The 19462-nt window shown below is 41.3% G+C and overlaps 2 protein-coding genes across 6 annotated transcripts; both read left to right on the top strand.

The window, feature by feature from the left end:
• Positions 1 to 3609: 3609 nt before the first annotated feature.
• On the top strand, positions 3610 to 5036 carry CNBP (CCHC-type zinc finger nucleic acid binding protein; the record flags this gene model as incomplete). 5 transcript variants are annotated; one of them, XM_079540459.1, is made up of 4 exons in its annotated part: positions 3610 to 3739; positions 3980 to 4079; positions 4228 to 4458; positions 4919 to 5036. In XM_079540459.1, the coding sequence occupies 4 exons, from the start codon at positions 3610 to 3612 to the stop codon at positions 5034 to 5036; spliced, it is 579 nt and encodes a 192-aa protein (XP_079396585.1). The 5 variants fall into 5 exon arrangements, with proteins under 5 accessions (XP_079396585.1, XP_079396587.1, XP_079396588.1 ...); XM_079540461.1 differs by having other exon boundaries at positions 3980 to 4075; positions 4260 to 4458; XM_079540462.1 differs by having other exon boundaries at positions 3610 to 3712; positions 3980 to 4075; positions 4260 to 4458.
• Positions 5037 to 6451: 1415 nt separating this feature from the next.
• On the top strand, positions 6452 to 18295 carry ISY1 (ISY1 splicing factor homolog; the record flags this gene model as incomplete). The annotated part of the gene is made up of 11 exons (XM_079540591.1): positions 6452 to 6511; positions 7026 to 7048; positions 7841 to 7892; positions 9145 to 9210; positions 9939 to 9981; positions 10146 to 10258; positions 10948 to 11065; positions 11605 to 11727; positions 15466 to 15581; positions 16597 to 16683; positions 18188 to 18295. 11 exons carry the CDS (start codon positions 6452 to 6454, stop codon positions 18293 to 18295), a joined length of 909 nt encoding a protein of 302 aa, XP_079396717.1.
• Positions 18296 to 19462: the final 1167 nt, after the last annotated feature.

Raw genomic sequence — 19462 nt, forward strand, 5'->3', positions numbered from 1 at the left:
GAATAGTGAACAAGGTGATAACTTCAGCTTCAGACTACAGCTGAGGGTGTCTGTACAGTGAGCTCTGGTAAACGTCTGCCTTCTCTCCTTTGTAGGGAGATGTTATTTGAGGCGACTTCATTTGTTGCCTTTGAAGTTCTGGAATTTTAACTGAGCCACTGTCTCATCAGATCTGTCTTGCAGAATTTGACCAGGTTTGGATAAGCAAGATGAGCCTGTAGTTCTTCACTTCATTTTTCCCGTGTAGACTCTGGTGAGGTGAAAGGGGGGTAAAATTGTTCTGGAATGTAAGCAAATGGGGGAGAGTTGACTTGTGTAACAAGAGTTAAAGAAATCATTGGTAGATGAGACTGAGTGAAAACAACATGAGCTAACTGCCGTGGTGCAGAAGGCTCATGGAAAATGGCCTTGGTAGATAGAAGGAACTGCTGAGAAGTAATCTGTGATGACTCCATGAAGAAGTAGTGACTAATAGAGGAGCACTTGTGTGGTTTTCTAACTTTTTGTCTTGTAAGTAACTGAATCATGAAGCTGTGTCCAAACTGCTTGGAGGGTATCCATTTAAGGACTTGTCTTCTGAACTGGCCTTTTCTGGATACTGTTCATAAAAAGTGTCTGGCTTAATTGGAAAGCTAAATTCTTAACTCTTCTTAAAATGTTTATGTAGTTGATGAACTTTGCCCTGTTTCTTAGAATACGGGGTGAATTAAAACTAGTATCAGTTAAATCCACCTCTCGCAAATGAACTTGCATTCAGTTTCAGGTCTTCAAGAACAGCACAAACATTGAGCATTAAATGCTGGTGAGGAGAGGAAGTCCAGGCAAACTGCTTGGTGCTTTCATGTGTTCAAAGTATCCGAGGATGCAGTAGTACGCTTCGTAATTGTGTTGATTGCAGCTGTGACCTTCAGAGATGTCAGAGTTCAGGGAAAAAAGCAGGCCTTTGAAGAGTAAGGTTGCGAGGTGAATCTGTCTTGTTCAAGCTGTGCAAACACTGTTGTTTGTCTTTCTCTGGATTTCTCACTCAGTTTGCCTTATCTTATTTGGCCTTTTTGATAAATAGCGGAAGAGAAGAATTTTTCTCTTCGAGTCTTTAAAAAGTTAGGTTCAGATGTAAAAGTACATCTCACATTGCTCTGGAGCAGTGAGTACTGTGCTGTTTTGCACCTTGTGCTTACAGTTACTGGTAAAGGAGATGTGGGCTAACAGCATATCCTATTTGAGAAACTTCCACTGTGTTTCTGAAGGAGATCTAGTTCACTTATAGAACATTTCTCTTACTGCACATCAGCTTGACTGGTTTGATATGCAGGTGACTGTTGGGGATACTTCCTCATTGCTTCATGTTGAAGTGTCAGATGTATGGTTTGAATGAGACCCTGGGAGTTACTGCTTCAGTCAATAGACATGTATTCCTGTTCAGGTCAAACGGTTGCAGACTGAGCCAGGAGTTTGTCTTGATACACAAATTGGAGGCTCCATCTTGTGCCGCTTGAAATGAAAAGCAGCGTCAAGTATTGAGGGGCCTGAGATCAGCTCCTGCAGCTGGCTTTGCCTGTGTTTTCTGCTGTGTCAACATGGTTGCTATGAAAGCAAGCATAAACAGTGGCACAGAGTACCAGCTGCTGCCACCATTACACAGAGCTCTTCACCTTTAGGTGTCCTAATAAGTTTGAAGCTTTGAACAGCGCGATGGACCAGTGAATACCTGCTAGCGTGTGAAATGACTTAGTTTATTGTATCTTAGGCACTCATACAGCCAGCTTTATTCTTAACATTTGTGTCCTGCAGAATTTCATTTTTGAACAGCAGCTGGAAGATAGATGTGGGATTACAGAAGTAGCATATGAAACTTCTCTCGTATTTTAAATTCTCCTGCTTTTACTGCGGTGGGAGAGACAGATGGTCACTGGTAGACGGTGATTGAAGAGGAAGGAAGTGTTCTGAGAAAGGAGTGGCTAAGCCACTGTAATCCATTCTACACTGAAGTACCTTAAAAATAACTGAATAAAAACTGATGTTTATATCTTAAATCATAGAATCACTAAGGTTGGAAAAGACCCACAGGATCACCCAGTCCAACCGTAAATGGATATGGTATATCTCCATGCTGGAGTGCTAGTTCTGGTTCATACTTGAGATCATGTGTTCTTGCTGCTTCTATAAGGACTTCTTCAGGATGCTGTGTATTCATGTTCCTGGTGATTTGGGACCTTGAACAGTTGTTTTTTTAAGTACTGGTGCTTCTGGTCATAATACTAAGATGTCACTTCTTTCTTAAAAGTGTCCCTGTGGGAACATACAGATAATATTCCTGTTGTTCTGGTATTAAACTTGATTTAAAAATAGTTTCCGTAACATGGATAAACTAGGAAAATCAGTCTGGAGATGAGATAGCCTAATGGAAGTAGAATTATTAGTGGCAAGAGTAAGGAATTGGGTGAGGCCTAAGGAGCATTCAGGCAGTTTGAGACTTCACGAAAGCAAAGCTTAATACGCAAATTTCTAAATCAGTGTACTTCAAACTTAATATTTAACTGAAGCCTAATCTAACTTGTTCTTTTGCATCTAGTTCTAGTAGTGTTGCTTTGTGTTACATCTTAGGGGGGGAGCTAAAAGTACAGTGATTGCAATCTGTTTAACCTGCCCCATCCTGACTGTGTTCTGTGGTCTGTAGCAGACTGACTTTCCTGCTCAATGAACCACCTTCCTCCATTCCCCAATATGGGCAAAAGTGCTTTGTACTGTCATGGACAGGCGTGCCTATCTGATGTTTCCCTAGCATTCTAAGGATGTTTTCCAAGTTAGCCTTGTAGATATCTGGCCAGTGTCTGATGTCTCTTAAGGAGCCAGATTTCTTAAACATTTTCTTTTGTGTAAACTAGGAAGTGAAGAGTGAAGTATGAACCCGAACTGTGAGATACTGTATTGAAATACATTGAGAAATGGTGGTTCTTCGGGTCAGGTGTAACTGCTCTTTCAGTAGTGGAAGCACTGCTGTCTTTCATACAGCTGCACTGTGGCTTGTTCTTACAGGGTGTGTCTAGTATATATTATATAGAATATATGTATATCTATGTAGAATTGATTAGTGAATAAACTCTTAAGTAGCTGCCATCCACCCATTCCCATAAGAAATGTAACGACTACCAGGAAGAAATAATTCATAGATAGAAGTATCTGGCTTTTGAGCTTACCTGAGTGATAAGGAAGAGGTAGTTGCTTAAAAGAGAGAGCAAAGACAGTGCTGTTAAAGCAGTAGTGAAGAAATGCACTTTTACCCATTTTTTAAGCATTTTGTAAACATTCAGAGTGAAGACTGGCTACAAAAACTGATGAAAGGAAGGGCTGTCTAGTTCACTGTGGTTTGAGCTGTTAGCAACTCCAAGCCGAAATGAGATACTGTCTGTTATCATGGCTTTAATACTATTGTTGCACGGGTACTGTACAAGAAAATTCAAGTCATAAGTTCTGCTTTGTTTCCAAATCCTATGCTAGAAGGACACTAAACCTCTAAGTTTCTTACTTTAATGTTTGGTTGGGGGAAGATGTTCTAAAAATGTGATTTGTTCTTGTTCTTTTTCCTCCTCAGGCAGCTGATCTGCAACCATGAGCAGCAATGAATGCTTCAAGTGCGGACGCACTGGCCATTGGGCCCGGGAGTGCCCAACTGGGATTGGCCGTGGTCGTGGGATGAGAAGCCGCGGCAGAGGTAACTTGGCTGGGTTTTCTGTTCATTGTACAGTGAGATCTCTAGCTGGCTGCTTTGAGTAGTGCGTAAAATAGCCTCTGGTCTGTCAAGAAGTACTACCAAATTTGTTAATGAAGTTACCTGGTTCTCAACTCTATAATTTTTTTTCACTGTTTCTGAGACTAAACCTAATTTGTCGGTAGTTCAGGTGGCAGAAACCTTGATTAACTTTTAGAGATGAAGTTAAGAACATTCTTAAGCATTTTTTCTCTTGTTACTCATATCAAGCAGGCTTCCAGTTCATGTCTTCATCTCTCCCGGATATCTGTTACCGCTGTGGTGAGTCTGGCCATCTTGCCAAGGACTGTGATCTTCAGGAGGATGGTAAGTATCAATAAATATTCTTTCTCTTCAGTTACGTGGAGAGAGGCCTGTGGTTGAAGAGAAGGATGTTGTATGCTCATCATAATTAGTTGGAACAGACAAAAGTCCTTCATTAAGAGCATGCTACCCTTCACTTAACCAAGGTTTTATAGTCTTGTTTGGTATGTTTTTCTTATTGTGGAAGCCTGCTATAACTGCGGTAGAGGTGGCCATATTGCGAAGGACTGCAAGGAGCCGAAGAGGGAGAGAGAGCAGTGCTGCTACAACTGTGGCAAACCTGGCCACCTGGCTCGTGACTGTGACCATGCAGACGAGCAGAAATGCTACTCTTGTGGAGAATTTGGACACATTCAAAAAGACTGCACCAAAGTGAAATGCTATAGGTAAGAGCTGAGAGAACAGGTAAAAGCATGAACTGTACCCAAAGTGATAGATGTATTCTTTGTCTTACTTTGATGGGGAAGTTAAGCTTCAAACCTTGAGCGTAGCTTACTTTCAAAAATGGCTATCTACTGATACTCAAAACTGAGAGTTGTTAAATCAGTTTGAAAAGCTGGCTTCAAAATCCTGTTTGTTCTGTGAGCACGGAACACAGCTGCAGGTCTTCTGGCGTGCAGTGATGACTGAATTGATCAGTTGGGGAATGATTCTTTGCTATTGTTAAAGACAGTAACAGTCCTCATATCTAAGAATGTCTAAGAAGCAGAAGTCTTGAGTGCAGGTCTGGCATCGCATGCATCTTCAGTAGATAATGCACTTGACAGAGTGGGTTTGCTTTTCTGTGCAACTGACGAATGGTTTCATTAAAAGTGTTTGTTTCTGTTTTGTTTACCCCCTCCCCAGGTGTGGCGAAACTGGCCATGTAGCCATCAACTGCAGCAAGACCAGTGAAGTCAACTGCTATCGCTGCGGCGAGTCAGGGCACCTTGCACGGGAATGCACAATTGAAGCTACAGCCTAATTATTTTCCTTTGTCGCCCCTCCTTTTTCTGATTGATGGTTGTATTATTTTTCTCTGAATCCTCTTCACTGGCCAAAGGTTGGCAGATAGAGGCTACTCCCAGGCCAGTGAGCTTTACTTGCCGTGTAAAAGGAGGAAAGGGGTGGAAAAATCAACTTTCTGCATTTAACTACAAAAATGTTTATGTTTAGTTTGGTAGAGGTGTTATGTATAATGCTTTGTTAAAGAACCCCCTTTCCGTGCCACTGGTGAATAGGGATTGATGAGTGGGAAGAGTTGAGTCAGACCAGCAAACCCTCTCTGGGTTACATGGAAGTGATCCTATGCAGGAGAAAAGAAATTCTGGAAGTGTCTGAACTTCCTCATAACTTTAATTTTATTACAATGGCCTTGGATTGTCTGACCTCAGTAGCTGTTAACACCAAGTAATATCTGTATCAGGCCCTACATAGAGCATATAGCTGAGTGGGAGTAAATAAACAAGATGCACATGCCTGTTGATGGCCACGAGAGAGAGAGAAATCAGGAATAAACTTTAAAATACCAGTAATTCAGTCAGTGAATGTCCATGTTGGAGAAACAGAACGCAATGGGAAGCTTTTGAATAAATACTTCAAAGTAAATCTGAAACCCAGACATCAGTGCTCATAGCATATACAATTTGGAGCTATTCAGGAGTTGCAAATAAATGCATTTTCACAGAAATCAAGATGTTATTTTTGTATACTATATCACTTAGACAACTGAGTTTCATTTGCTTGTAATCAGTTTTTAAAGTAAGATGGTAAAAGCAATTGAAGTCCTAGAACATAGAAAATGTAATTTTAAACTATCAATAAAGCTGGAGGAGGAAGGGGAGTTTGGCTAAAATTCTTTGTTTATTTTTGGTTTTCATGTACACAGTGCAAAATAACATATTAAAAAGGGGTATGTGGAGGTGTAAAAAGTTTAGTTTGGACTTCTCTTTTGTTCTGCCTTACATCGAGTTTCTGTCCTGTAGCATCAGACTGTAAATATGCAGTCCTTGTTCCAGGCTGCTGAGCTGCCTGAGGATGAGCTGCTCTGTGGGGGCTCGGGCTTCTTGCTTTGCTGGTGTGGATAAAGCATTTCTTTCATTATGACTTTGTTGAAGACACATCATGTTCTAGATGTGACCTGGAGTAGTTCCATCGTGTGCTGTGATACTTTGGCCTTCAGCTATCAGCACACAAACTAGTTAAAAGGCCAAGAAGTGCAAGTACGTGCTGTTTTCATACTTTGTTCTATAACATAACTCGTTTCTGAAGCTACACGTGAAGAGCTGGCAGTAAGCACACGAAGGGTTTTCCACGTGATGTGAATGCAGGCAGTTGTTGACTGCTCAGTGGCTGGCTGTAAGGGGGCGCTGGGGTCGTGCTGCTGTCTTTAGCTCAGGAATGCGAAGGAAAACCAGCTTCCAGGTGCCTGGGCGCTGCCCTGACGGCGAGTGGCAGCCTGTAGCGTAAGGAGGCAGCTAGCAGTGGGAGTGCTGGTGTTTGGAGCTGGCACAGCGGGCTGTGGGTGCTTTTGTGTGGGCGCTCCCGTTTGAAGTTGTGGGTCGTGTTGGGTGAACGGAGACGTCCTCAATCCGTGGCAAATGGCGCGGAGCCGTGGGCACGGCGGCCGGCGCGGCCCGCTTCTCTTCTCCGGGCCGCGCATGCGCAGTTAGGCGGTGCGGCGCTGACGGAGCGAGCCGCCGAGCGGGGTGCGCACGCGCGCGAGAGCGAGGCGCCGAGCAGAGGCCTTTGCCGCCGTGCAACGCGCTGAGGCGAAGTTCCGCTTCCGGGGTTACGGTGCGGCGCTTCCGGGTCCCGCCTGAGGGGTTGGCGAGAGATCGGCTGCAGCCATGGTGAGTGCGGGGCCTCGGCGCCGTTGTTGTCCTTTGCGTGGCGCTCGGGGCTGCTCCGGGAGGGTGGGAAGTGAGGAGCGGCCAGGAGCCGTCCGAAATAACGCGTTTGTTTTCCATTACAGGCTCGGAACGCGGAGAAAGCCATGTGAGTACGGCTGGGGATGGGGCCGGCAGGCCGTGTGCTCGCTGCTCCGCGGCGGTGTCCTGTCGCCGTGCGCTGCCCGCATCCAGACACCCGCTGTGAGGCACTGCCGCTCCGACAGCGTTTGTCAGCGCCTTGCTGCGCGTGTCGCGCGGTTTGACGGCGTCGAACCGAACGGCGCGGTACCGCGTGCTGCCAGCAGCTCTGTTCCTTGACGGCTCCTTGATGGAACGCGTGGAACCGGTCAGATGCCGAGTCCGGTTATGTATTTAAAGGAAGGGTGTAAATTGCTCTCGGTTGTTTTGTGCTCGTTCACGTAACGACTGAATACCTTATAAACGAATGTAACTGCGTATTAAAAAGGTGGGGCCTATGTAATCTGCTCTGGTGTGAGAGACTCAAAGTAGTCGTGCCAATAAACTCGGCTACAAACAGCTGCATTCCTCACTGCAGCTTTTCTCCTCTTGATTTTTGTGTTTTGTTTACCCTTGATGCTTATAACTTATTGACACCCTTTGGTATTAAAAATTTAACATGCTGAAATATGCTAAATAGAAAAATCAGTTCATTTCTTGCTAGAGTTTGTGTTTACCAAATAAGTTAATGCCTGAGGTTTTCTAGAGTTGAAACAGTTGCTGCTGAGAAGAGCTAGTAAATGGATGTGTAAGCCTTGCTTTTCTACAAACTGTATTAAGTCCATAACAAAAAGCCACAGCAGAGCTTGCTGCTGCTGGAGTTCAGTTGTGTAGAAGTAAATTTTGCTTCCTTTGTTGTTTTTTTTTTTTTTATTTTTAGGACAGCCTTGGCAAGGTTTCGTCAAGCTCAGCTTGAAGAAGGAAAAGTTAAGGTATGATGTGATATAAACAGTCAAAAAGCCTTATGGCTTTGTTAGCTCTGAGTGGCATGCAAGCTATGTACATAACTGTGGGACAGCTTCAGAAGGTCCGTATGCTGGACGAAGGCATCGTATAGGAGTTAGATGTTCGTATATGGGAAGGGTTCAAGTAGAAACTGTGTTTCACTGTGTGACCAGAGAAAAAAAATTAATAAAATTTTCTTAAACAACCTGGTTTGAAGGTTGTGTATATGTATGTTTGAGAGGTAAGTTGGCTGGGCTGATAACGGCAGGGAAAGATTGGGCATCGTTTATGTTTATGTAATGTTTTAGGAAGAAGAATATCGAGTCGTGTAAAAAGCTGTAGTGGCACTTAGCTGCAGGCCGTGTGCTGGGCAGAAAATGATCTTTTGAGGTTTATCTTCTGCAACTGCTTACAGAGGTTGATGTGCATATGCTTATTTTTACTGATTGTAATCATAGGGTTTGCTTGGATATTTTCCCAGAAAAGGTTGAAAAGTCCTTCTGATCTTCCTGTTTGTTGGTATAACAATAATCTTGAAACAGGACCTTCAGAATCATTCTGAACTCGAGGCTTGCATATGACCCAACATTGGCATGTTACTAAACCGACATGTGATGTCTGCAGCTGACATAACTGCCTGATGTTTAAGGGTAAACTTGTGGAAGCACTGTAGGGAAAGGGTCAAAATACTTGCATGCAGCATTCTGCAAATAAGATGAAATATTACCTTGTGCATGCAAGTCAATGGACTGTGATGATTAGGAAAATCATTATTTTGGATGAAGAATAGTGGGGAGAAGGTAAAATGAAGTTATGCTGGAGAAAAGTTACAGCATTTAGATTGTAGCAGTTAAGAAAGAAAGGCCTGAAATTAATTGCTGCTTGGAAACCAGTGTTTTTTGTTTAGATGGCAGTATGCTAAAAATGATGTGGATTGCAGCTGTCTTAAATGAAGCATTGTTTTTGTAGAATGGTATTGTGGGGTGATACGAAGAAGCAGGTGACAAGTTTTGCTTTGAATAACATTAAATTAAGTATATTGTAATGTTCTTGATGGTTTGTTTTGGTAGGTCTGTAAATAGTCATATTTTCTACTTATAAAAAGTTGGTGGGAGCAGAAGTTACCAGCAGGAGGCTGGTAGCATAGTTTGGGACTGATTGAGAGGTAATGTTTGTATGGAATGCTGTGAGTGTATTGCTAGATTAAAGCTTTGCTGAGTGTGGCTTTTTATCAAACAGGAGCGAAGACCTTTCCTTGCATCAGAGTGTAATGAATTGCCAAAAGCTGAGAAGTGGAGACGGCAGGTAATGAGAAACCATAGATTTTTTTATTTCTGTAACAGCTTGAACTTCTGTAAGCAGGCTGTCTGAAACTGAAGTGCCAAGTGTTCCAGACTTCTTGAGTATACAGGCAGTTAAATCACAGAATGTTTTACCCTGGAATATGGTATCATTCACCACACTTGTCCAGAGCTAGTTCAGCCACGTTTAACTACCTAGGACCATATCCAATGCAGTTTTTAATATCCTATGGGATTGGGATTTCACAGCTTGTTCTGGGCCCCCGTGCAAGTGATTGAATACCTTCTTAATGAAGGTTGGATGGACATTCTTACCCACTGGCAAATCCTGTATTGGCTGCTCCTTGTCACCAGCTGGGTCTTTCACTTCCTTGGGAGCCCCTTCTGGGAGGATTTGCTCCATAACCCTTTGGTCGGGCTGACCAGCCTGTCAGACAGTCCTTCAGTCCTTTCTGCCCTTCTTTGCCTGGAAAGTCAAAGGTGAAGTTGCTGGAAATATTTATTAGGAGTTTGGTTATGATTGCTGCTGTAAAATAGTTCCATGTTCCATTAAGCCTCTGAGGTACTACATTTGTCTGAATAAAATGTTGATATTTGAAATTGTTAAGCTCAGATCTACTTTCTGGATCAAAACAACTTCTAGAAGGATCTTACCAGGTTTTCTAGTTGGTTGGGGGTGGATTTTTTTTTTCCTTTATGGAGAAATTCACTTCTGTGTTCTTGTTTAACTAGATCATTGGGGAAATTTCCAAGAAAGTGGCACAGATTCAAAATGGTAAGTTTTTTTCTAATAAAATTTTGTTTGAACTTGTAGTCCTAACCTGTTAGAGTAGAAGTAATGGTATTCCATGTGAGCTATGTGCTTAGAGTTGGGTTAATTCTGGTGTTCTGGAGCTTCTTGTAAACTGCTTAATTTATTGTCTCTTTTCCCTCTGGTAGCTGGATTAGGTGAATTCAGAATTCGGGACCTGAACGATGAAATAAACAAACTTCTGAGGGAAAAGGGGCACTGGGAAGTCCGAATAAGGGAGCTGGGAGGTCCTGATTATGCTGTAAGTGTAGATTATTTTGTACTGTGTGGTTCTTCCAAGTGACTAATAAGAAGAATCTGTTCAATGTTTATTATTTGTCCAATGTTTACTAGAGAGGAATTTAATTCAGTCCCTAAATATTCTTTCTAGCACGATCTGACATACTTGTTTCCATGATGAGCAAATTTGACTTTGCTTTTGAAACACTACTTTAAGCAGTGTTACCCTTCTGTTAAAAGTTCACAGCAATGTTCTGATTTGACCCAGCAGTAGGCCTTGTTTTTTCTGCTTTATACCTCATTAGTGTGTAGAAGGATTTTAACTTGGGTCACCTCGTTGCTGCTAAAAACAAAATAATGAGACTCTCACTTTGCAGAGCACTGAAGGTGTGTTTATTGTCAGACACACTGGTGCTTATTGTGGGATAGCAAAATACACTGGCACAGAGAATAAAAGAGCTTTACATGTTTTGTCAAGGTGAATCAGGTATGGGCCCTTTGTGGTTTACAGTGTTGTTTTAACTGTGTGATGTCTGGTAAAGTAGATGGTATATAAAGATGAGCTATGAGGGCGCTGTGCTTGCTCTCTATCAGTTCAAACCACCCTACGTCTGTTTTCTCAATCCTTTATCTCATTAAGATGCCCAGGAAAAAGCAGGAAATACAAGTGGAAGAGGAATAAAACAAAGCAACTAATTGTTTATTTTTCAGAGAATCGGACCGAGGATGTTAGATCATGAGGGGAAAGAAGTTCCAGGAAACAGGGGTTACAAATACTTCGGAGCTGCAAAGGATTTACCAGGAGTTAGAGAGCTTTTTGAGAAGGAGCGTAAGTAAAAATCAGTTCTTTCTGAGTACGAATCTACGTAGCAGTAGCTGTTGATGACAGTGTCTGCTGTAGTACTTAGAAAATGCTAGTAACTGTATCTTGTTAGAAATGAGTGAGAACTGCTTGGCAGGCCTGCTGAATCACATCTTTCTTATTTGCCGTCTGAAAAAATAAAATAAAATTATGGGGGGTGCGAAATTTTCTGCAGGAATTTATGACAGTTTTCTAGTTTATTTTGTATGCTAATACTGGTCACTGTGGGGAATGGAGGATAGGGAAAGAAAAAAATAATAATAAAAAGAAGACGGGGTTGCCAGAGACTGGAAAGTATGTGATAAGAAGTATCAATCTTTGTTCAGACAGGTTTTTTTGCAGGATAGAATAAAATACCAGTGCTTCTGATACTGTCACTAGTTCAAGTGATCCACTGGTTGTTGGCTTAATGAGGTAGCTGTAATGGATGTAGGGTTGGTAAGATCCAGAAATGTATTGCAAACTATCAAGACTGACTTATTAGAAGGATGGTCATGTTCTTCCAGCCGTCCCACCACCCCGGAAAACTCGAGCAGAACTGATGAAGTCCATTGATGCAGAATACTACGGCTACAGGGATGAAGATGATGGTATCCTAGAGCCCCTGGAACAGGAACATGAGAAGAAAGGTGTGTGAGATTCAAAATCCAACGTGAATAGTCATTGAGTTTTACTTGAAATAAGATGTGTAGACACTCGAGTATCCTTGTACCTCTATTCTAGGCAGAAGTCACTCTTACCTCTTCTTGAAGTGACAGCATTTTTTACTTGTCCTGTATGTTACTTCATGGTGACATTCTCTAGTAGTTCTGATTGTGGATCTAGCACCCTCTTTCCTGGGGAAACCTAATTCCACACAGAGGTGCGCAGTTCTGAAACAGTTAACTTTTTTTTCTATCTTGTTAAATAACAAGATTTGACATTTCATGTCCCATGCTATCAGTCCCAACCAAATACATCTGACTGAGATGTACATTTTTTTTCCTACTGACTGTAGTATTTTGTAACTAAGCAGTGGTCTTGTCAAGTAACTTCTTTGATCCTTCTGCCTCCTCTAGTTCTCCCACTTGCAGCTGGCACAGTGATTCCAATCTTAGCAATACTCTGCTTTGCCCAAATCCAGCACATCTGTTAGTATCCATAAGTAATAGAGGGTGGGCTTCTCACCAGAAGAGGGAAATTTTTGCAGGTATAAAAGGAGTCGAATACAGCAGAAATAAGCTTTGGACTACCAGAAATACTTGCAGGCAATACTGGACTAGATAAACCTGATTTTAACCCAGCATATCAGTTCCTATGAAAAGCAATGAAGGAATTGGGCCTGAAATTTGCAGGAGATTTCTTGTATACATTTTAATCCTGTTCAGGTTTGGCTGATTTGGCTTTGGGGAAATAAGTAGGTATGAAAGTAAACACTGGACTGGATACCCAGGGGAGATGGGGGAACTGTATGCAGTAGTATTTGAGTTCATTCTTAGCCTCCTGTTGTGGCTAATGCTGTTCTTAAACCAGAGTTGGTTTTTTTAATGTAATTGCTGATAGAATCTTTTTTATATAATTGCTGATAGAGTTTGGTTCGTTGATTTTCTTATTTTTGTTTCTTTTCCTCTTGTGGAATCTGTATATAGTTATTTCTCAAAGATGTAATGGCTGCTAGGAGCTTGTTAGGTAAGTGGTTTTTGAAGACCAGAAGCAGCTGCCTTTGCTTTAGATCTGCAGCTAAGATAGCTGATGCTCTCTTGATTTTCTGCTAAAAAGAGGAAAAGATTTCTTCTCCAGGCTGCTAAAATTTTTTTCACACCTCCTCCCTCGTTTCCCTGTGCAGGCTTAAGAGGTGTATTCTTATGTACACATTCTTTTCTCTGTACCAAAACAGTTTCATATATTTTGATCATCTTTGTTCAGTGACGTTTAGTCAGGTTTTGACTGATACTGAGTGTTACGTTTTGTGTGATTCAAAGTCTTTTTGAACATTAAATCAGACCAAGAAGGAAATTGGGGAATTCTGAAGTTCAGATTTCTTTTCTCCCTGGGTAATTGTGCTTGGCTGTCTGATCTCATCTGTCACGAAGATATCAGTGACTGTTGCATAAGGCATTTCTGGGCCTTTCATCTTTATGTCTGTTAGTGGGTTTTTAATTATTTTTTTTAACAATTCAATATTTAACTAAATCTCTGCCTTTTCATGCTTACGTGTGTAAAAGACTAGATTGCGGGAGAGACATCTAGGAAGTTGAGGGTTTACCTCCCTGTCTCGTGAAAATTGACTGTACAGTGTTTTACATTTCAGCTAGTTACTTATCTGTATTGTGTTCTTCCTCCTTTAGCTGTTAGGCTTTCTTAAAGTCCTCTGGAAACCCTGAAATCTAGATGGCCTATGTTATTTCTTCACAGAGTTGTCAGCTCTTGGAATTTCAACATGCTTGTGGTGTTTTCTTTTTCCTTTGAAACACAAACTTACTCAATAGATGACATTTATTCATATGCCTGCCAACATACTGTCCAGCTTTGTTCTACTGACTTGCCCAGTAAAGACAGGATTAGGAGTTGAGTTTTTGGAACCCTCTTTAAAATCTAGCTCTGTTTGCCATCTTCTGGTATTTGTGTGGCTTTAAGGAAGACAGTGCAGCTCTATGAAGAGCTTAGCTGTTTTGTAAATAGTTCTTCTAGTGAACTTCTAGTTCTTCTGCTGAACGGTCAGCCATCCTGGTAATTTGTTACTACTTCCTTCCTGTTTGTTTTATAATGCCTTCTACTGAAGCTTCAACTGTAGGCAAATCCTCAATTCTTCTACAGTTAGAGGGAAGAGAAGTTTAAACAAAACTGCAGAAAGCAATTTGTTAAAGGATTATACATTGAGTAACTGTTGTCAATACCTGGTGGCTCTTGGTGTGGTTGTCCTCTTGTTATACACTGCCCTTTTCAGTGGCAAGGTCTTTGTAGTATCATGTACTTCAGTTTGTGCCTTACTGCTTGCATTTACAGGACAGGGAGGAGGTGAACCAAAGAAATGCTCCCCTTATCAGTGTCTCGCACCATGTCTTGGAACCTTAACCCAGATGAACAGTAGTTGGCTTGTGGACAGTTGGTACCAGAGGAAGGGAAGCTGTGTGTTGCAGCACTCCCAGCAGGGCGTCCCACCCTGTGGTCATCTTGCATATCCTGCTAATTGCAGACAGTAGAGGTAACCCACCTGCATTCATGCAGTTATTTAGGAAAATTTATGCAGGTCTTTATTTAAGAATTATTTAAGAGTGTAGCTATTTAAGAAAATATTCTGTGATTGTGCCACTTGAAATAATAAGGGTAGAGATTCTAGGAGAACCAATGCATAAAAATGAAGGAAGAAGGGAGAAAAATCTTCTGAAGTGTCTTGGCTTGAGTTAATGTGGCTAATGTAACCTTGAATTTATTTTTCTGCACACATTGCAAGGAATGTCTCTCTTCTATGGTGCTATTAATACACATTGTCCACTTAGGGTTGCTTACTGCCTAAGTTCTTGTGACTTTCACCGTGTGATCAGAAGAGTTAAGCTGTTGTTAAACAAAGTGCTGAAAAAAACTTCTTAACTTCTACAGCTTTTTTGTTATGAAAACCACACAGAACACAGTGCTGTGATTTAGATTCTGCTTTCTTAGGGAGAGCATTTTAATGTTAACTCTTGGTGTCAAGGAGCTTGACTGCTGACTTCTGTAGCTGTAGGCATTTCTGCTGCCTACTTGCATGAATCTTGCACCTCCCTAGGATTCTAAAGCACTGATGTGACCAATGTTACATGGGACCAATGAAGTTTTTTGTAAAAACTTGTATTATTAAAACTTGCATTCGTTTTTTTCCATAGTGAAGATAGAGCCACCTAACAGATCCTAGCTAGGAATGGGTTAGAATTTGGATCGTGCTACAAAATGACAGAAATGCATTATGAGATGAGAAGAAAGTGAATTATGTGGGTGATGACTTGTGATCATATTTAATTGACTACACTGTAACCAGTATTCCTGTAGCCACTGACATTTACAGAACCCGCGTGACCCTGTGCTGTTCAGAAGGTCAGTTGATTCTCCATGACACTTGGACTCTAACATATCTCCCAAATGAACACTGTTACAGCATAATAATTCTTTACATTTTGCTTAGACAACTCTAACAAGGGTTACAGTAAAGGTGTGTTACTGATGCTGAGGATTTAACTGAGAAGTTTAAGTGTTGAAAAAGCTTTAGAAATAGGAGACAAGTCAAAGGAGCTCTAGCTGCAGTTGTTGGAGGGCTGCTGCGCTGCTGTGGAGAAAACTGAGGTTAAAGCTGGAGCATACTGCTTTAAGTTACTCTCAAATACACTTGATACACATTTTCCTTTGCTAAACAGTTATAGCAGAAGCAGTGGAAAAATGGAAGATGGAGAGAGAGGCAAGACTTGCGAGAGGTGATGAGGAGGAGGAGGAGGATGAGGAGGAAGCAAATATCTACGCTGTTGATGATGAGGTATGTGATGGCTAAGGGGATGTTACTTTTTTCTGTCTTCTGTGCTGCCTCCTTCAAAGAAGAGTTATTTCACTGAAAACCTTTCTGCTGTGCTGAATTCTGCCTAACTTCCTGTTCAGTTGTCCTGTTTAGTAATAGATGAGTATGTTTGGTTTAAGTTTAGAGAGTGATGAAAGCTGGTGGCTAAGAAAGGTGTTTTGCTAGAATGAAAAATAGCAAACAGCTTAGGCCTTGTTATGACTACCTGTCATTGCCTGGACTGCTGGTATTTGTAACCTTAACAGTGCAATGTTGAGTCATGCTTCTAAGTATGATCTACACAGGGTTTTTTCATACTTGAATTCTGATACAATGTTTTGCTGATGGTGCAGTCATTGCTGTGACATGGTTTTGGTTCTTTATTTCCCCTGCACCCAAGGTAGTAAAGAGCATTCCTAATGCTCTCTGAGTTTTGTGAAAGGGATATGGAACCAGTTCCTGCATTCACTTCCTACCTAAGTTGGTTTGTTGCTAGAATAACAAAGGTAGCCCGTAAGCTAAACCTGGTCATTCCTTCAGTGTCTTGTGTTGTTTGTATTGTCTCATGGTTCATAAGCCCAGCTCTCAGGTGTAAGAATGAAACAGTGCAGTTACACAGAAATGGAAAATGATATGTTATTTTTGAGACATGGACTTTCTTCTTGATAGCTTAGCTCTTCTTTTGTTTATAGATGTGCTATGGCAGCCAGAGACATGTGGAAAAGGGGGGGATGGTGGCTTTATGTTCGTGTTACTTCCACAGAAGAGAAAAAACTGTATGAAGAACAAAAGCAGCAGTCCTGAAAATGTAAAACAGCATGATATCCGAATGTGATGCTTGATATGTTCTGTTGTTGTTTGGTCCTATACACCTCCATCCTGCATTTGTGTATCCGCATCCATTTTCTGTCTCGCTCCTTCTTGCAGAACTGTTTGACTTCTTCAGAAAGCAAACTTGATGTGGCTTCTTTTTTATTTATTTTTTTTTTTTTTTCAGTCTGATGAGGAAGGTGGCAAAGAAAAAGAAGGTGAAGAAGGCCAACAGAAATTTATTGCACATGTTCCAGTGCCGTCTCAACAGGAGGTAAGACATTAGAAAACTGAACTGCAGAGATATGCTCCTGTAATTTTATTCTGTATCTGTTTAGTGCTCTTGCAAATGCTATGAAATTGACCAGAAATAAGGTACCACTGCTATATCCATCTTCATCAGAGAGTTGCCAAAAGTGTCATAAGTGTTGCATAACACTACAACACATTCACACTTATCATAGAATCACAAAATTCTGGGAGAACTAGATCTGGATGTAGGACTCCAGGTCGGGTCTCATAAGAGCAGCATAGAGGGGGAGAATAACTTCCCTTCTAACCACATTTCTATCAATGCAACCCAGGATATGACTGGTTTTCTGGGCCGCAAGAATATGTTGCCAGCTGCTGTTCAGTTTTCTGTTCACCAGTACTTAATGTCCTCCACAGGACTACTCTCGCTCCCTTCATTGTCCAGCTTGTGTCATGCAGCCAATGTTTGTGTTGGAGATTGCCCTAACCCACGTGCAGGACCTTCCATTTAGCCTTATGAATTTCACAAGGTTTGCACAGGCCTACCTCTCAATCCTGTCAGACCTGGATGGCATCTCATCCAGCACCACTCCACTTGGTGTTGATAGCAAACTTGCTGAGGTGCACTCAGTCATGGTTGCTTATGATCAGTTATTTATCAGTTATGATCAGGATAACCCTGGTTTCCCACTAAATCTTTACCGTGCTTTTCTGCTACTGGTCTAACTATTTTTTTCAATTTAGCAATTAGTTCTAAATTGCAGTTTGCTCTCACTTACCGAAAATGATTTGGGTGGCTTGACTTTGAGTGGCAGTTATGGACTGAAATAGCTCTAGGATATATATTGCATTAACCATGACAGGTAGCTTGATATGTAGCACAGTCAGGAACATTCTGGAGTTAGATATGTGTTGGTAGGTATGCCTTGATGTCACTCAGATGGCTTGTGGTGTTTTACCACCTACTGTCATCTTGTTAGATCACAATGCTGTATTCTGCTGTGAGGTCATGATTCTGTACCTTCAGCAAAATATTTTTAATGTGTTGTCAAAACTGTGAAGAGAGAAACGCTGATTGAAAACATTGCTTTCTGACTGATGGTCTTCTCTAAATGAAGAGAGCGTAACAGACTGAAGACTGGTTTTGACTTAACCATTGATTTACATAGCAGTCTCTCTAGTTAGGCAGTAGTTAATTCAATCTTTTTTTGAAGTGTCAAATCATTCCATGCCTTACGCCTGTGGGATTTTGCATTCTGGATTCTGAACTACAATTGCAGCTAACTTCCTCATACAAAAGGGGAGGGGCAGAGATTTGACATAAAGACATCCATTGTGTTGCTTGTTTTGACTGCCATGAACATTTGAATATTAAAGATGAAATTGCTGATTCATCTCTGTTCCACTAATTTATAGTAGCACAGGCCTCTGTCACTGCTTCTTTTGCATTTCTCTCTTAATAGCTGGGCATTCTTGGTTTCAGCATCTGAGTTAAGCTGAATGTTTTCATGTTTTTATATTTGCAGATTGAGGAAGCTCTTGTACGGAGAAAGAAGATGGAGCTTCTTCAGAAGTATGCTAGTGAAACTCTGATGGCACAGAGTGAAGAAGCAAAAAGACTTCTAGGATTGTAACATTGCACGAGTATGTCCTGTAGTTTCATAATCTGTCCTAAAGCAACAGTTTCTTCTATTCTGGCAGCAACAAGTTTAAGCTCTGAAAGTCCTGTGAATAGAAAGAGTAAGCTGTGATTAAGTTAGTGTTTTCTACAAAAGGGAAAACACCCTTTTTGTTTTATCTGCTAGGATGGCTTGATTTTGGTGCTGAGAAAGATCAAGCCTCGTTTAACTTGATCTCTGCATCTTCAGTAAACAGTCTTCGGTCCTTTCACTTTGTGTGTCTATGCAGTGGTGCCTCTTACAGGTAGAGCAGCAAGCCAAGTCACTTATAAGCAGTGAGAGAAATCTGACTGATGGTTCTGCCATTCTGTATCCTGACAGAAAGTGTACACGTTTTTCTCGTGTTGAATTTAGCTGACCTGAGTGCAGAAGTAACTTCCTCTTTGGTGCCTGGTTAGTTTACCAGAATAGCCTAGGACCTGTTTCAGAATGACTCGATGGCAGATCTTATGATTGGCTTTGAAGGTGATTTGCTTCTTTATGTAAACATGTCTAAATTTGTTGCCATTTTTATGGTTTATAGCCATGTTTGTGTGAATTGCCTGAGTGCTGGATATTTCAGCAGCCATTGTAAATACTTGCATCTTTACAATACCTTGTTCAAATATTTTTAGTAAAATTTTTGTACAGACCGATGTCTTGTTTCATTCTGGCTTAAGGATCATTTTCTCCTTAATCACCATGAAAGAATGGGATCATGAAGTCAGACATGCAGTGATTTGCAGTCGTGCGCCCCTGCTGCTCACAGCCTATGTGTAGTGGTAAGAGACAGCACAGTAGAGGACCTGCTTAGGGTCTTACAGTGACCCACGCTGTTGTATGGGTCTGAATGAAGGGAACTTCAAACTGTACAGCCAAGGAGCAGAAGTGCTATCTATGGAATATAGTGTTTAACAGCTAACCGTGCCAGGGAGCTACAGAGTTACTAATTGTTTTTAATTTTGATTTCTGTTTTATTTCTATTTCTAATTTAGCTCTGTTGTTACAAGGCAGCAAGCTAGTAAGTTTCTGACTGATTTGGTGTGCTTTGAGTTGCACTGTGCATCTTTCTGATGCTGTTCTTTGGTTTTTGCTGCCCCTTGAGTAACGGTTTCTGGTCTCGTTTTTATAAAGTTAGTGCAC

Source organism: Tetrao urogallus, assembly GCF_951394365.1.
Source record: "Tetrao urogallus genome assembly, chromosome: 10".
NCBI classification, from domain to species: Eukaryota; Metazoa; Chordata; class Aves; order Galliformes; family Phasianidae; genus Tetrao; species Tetrao urogallus.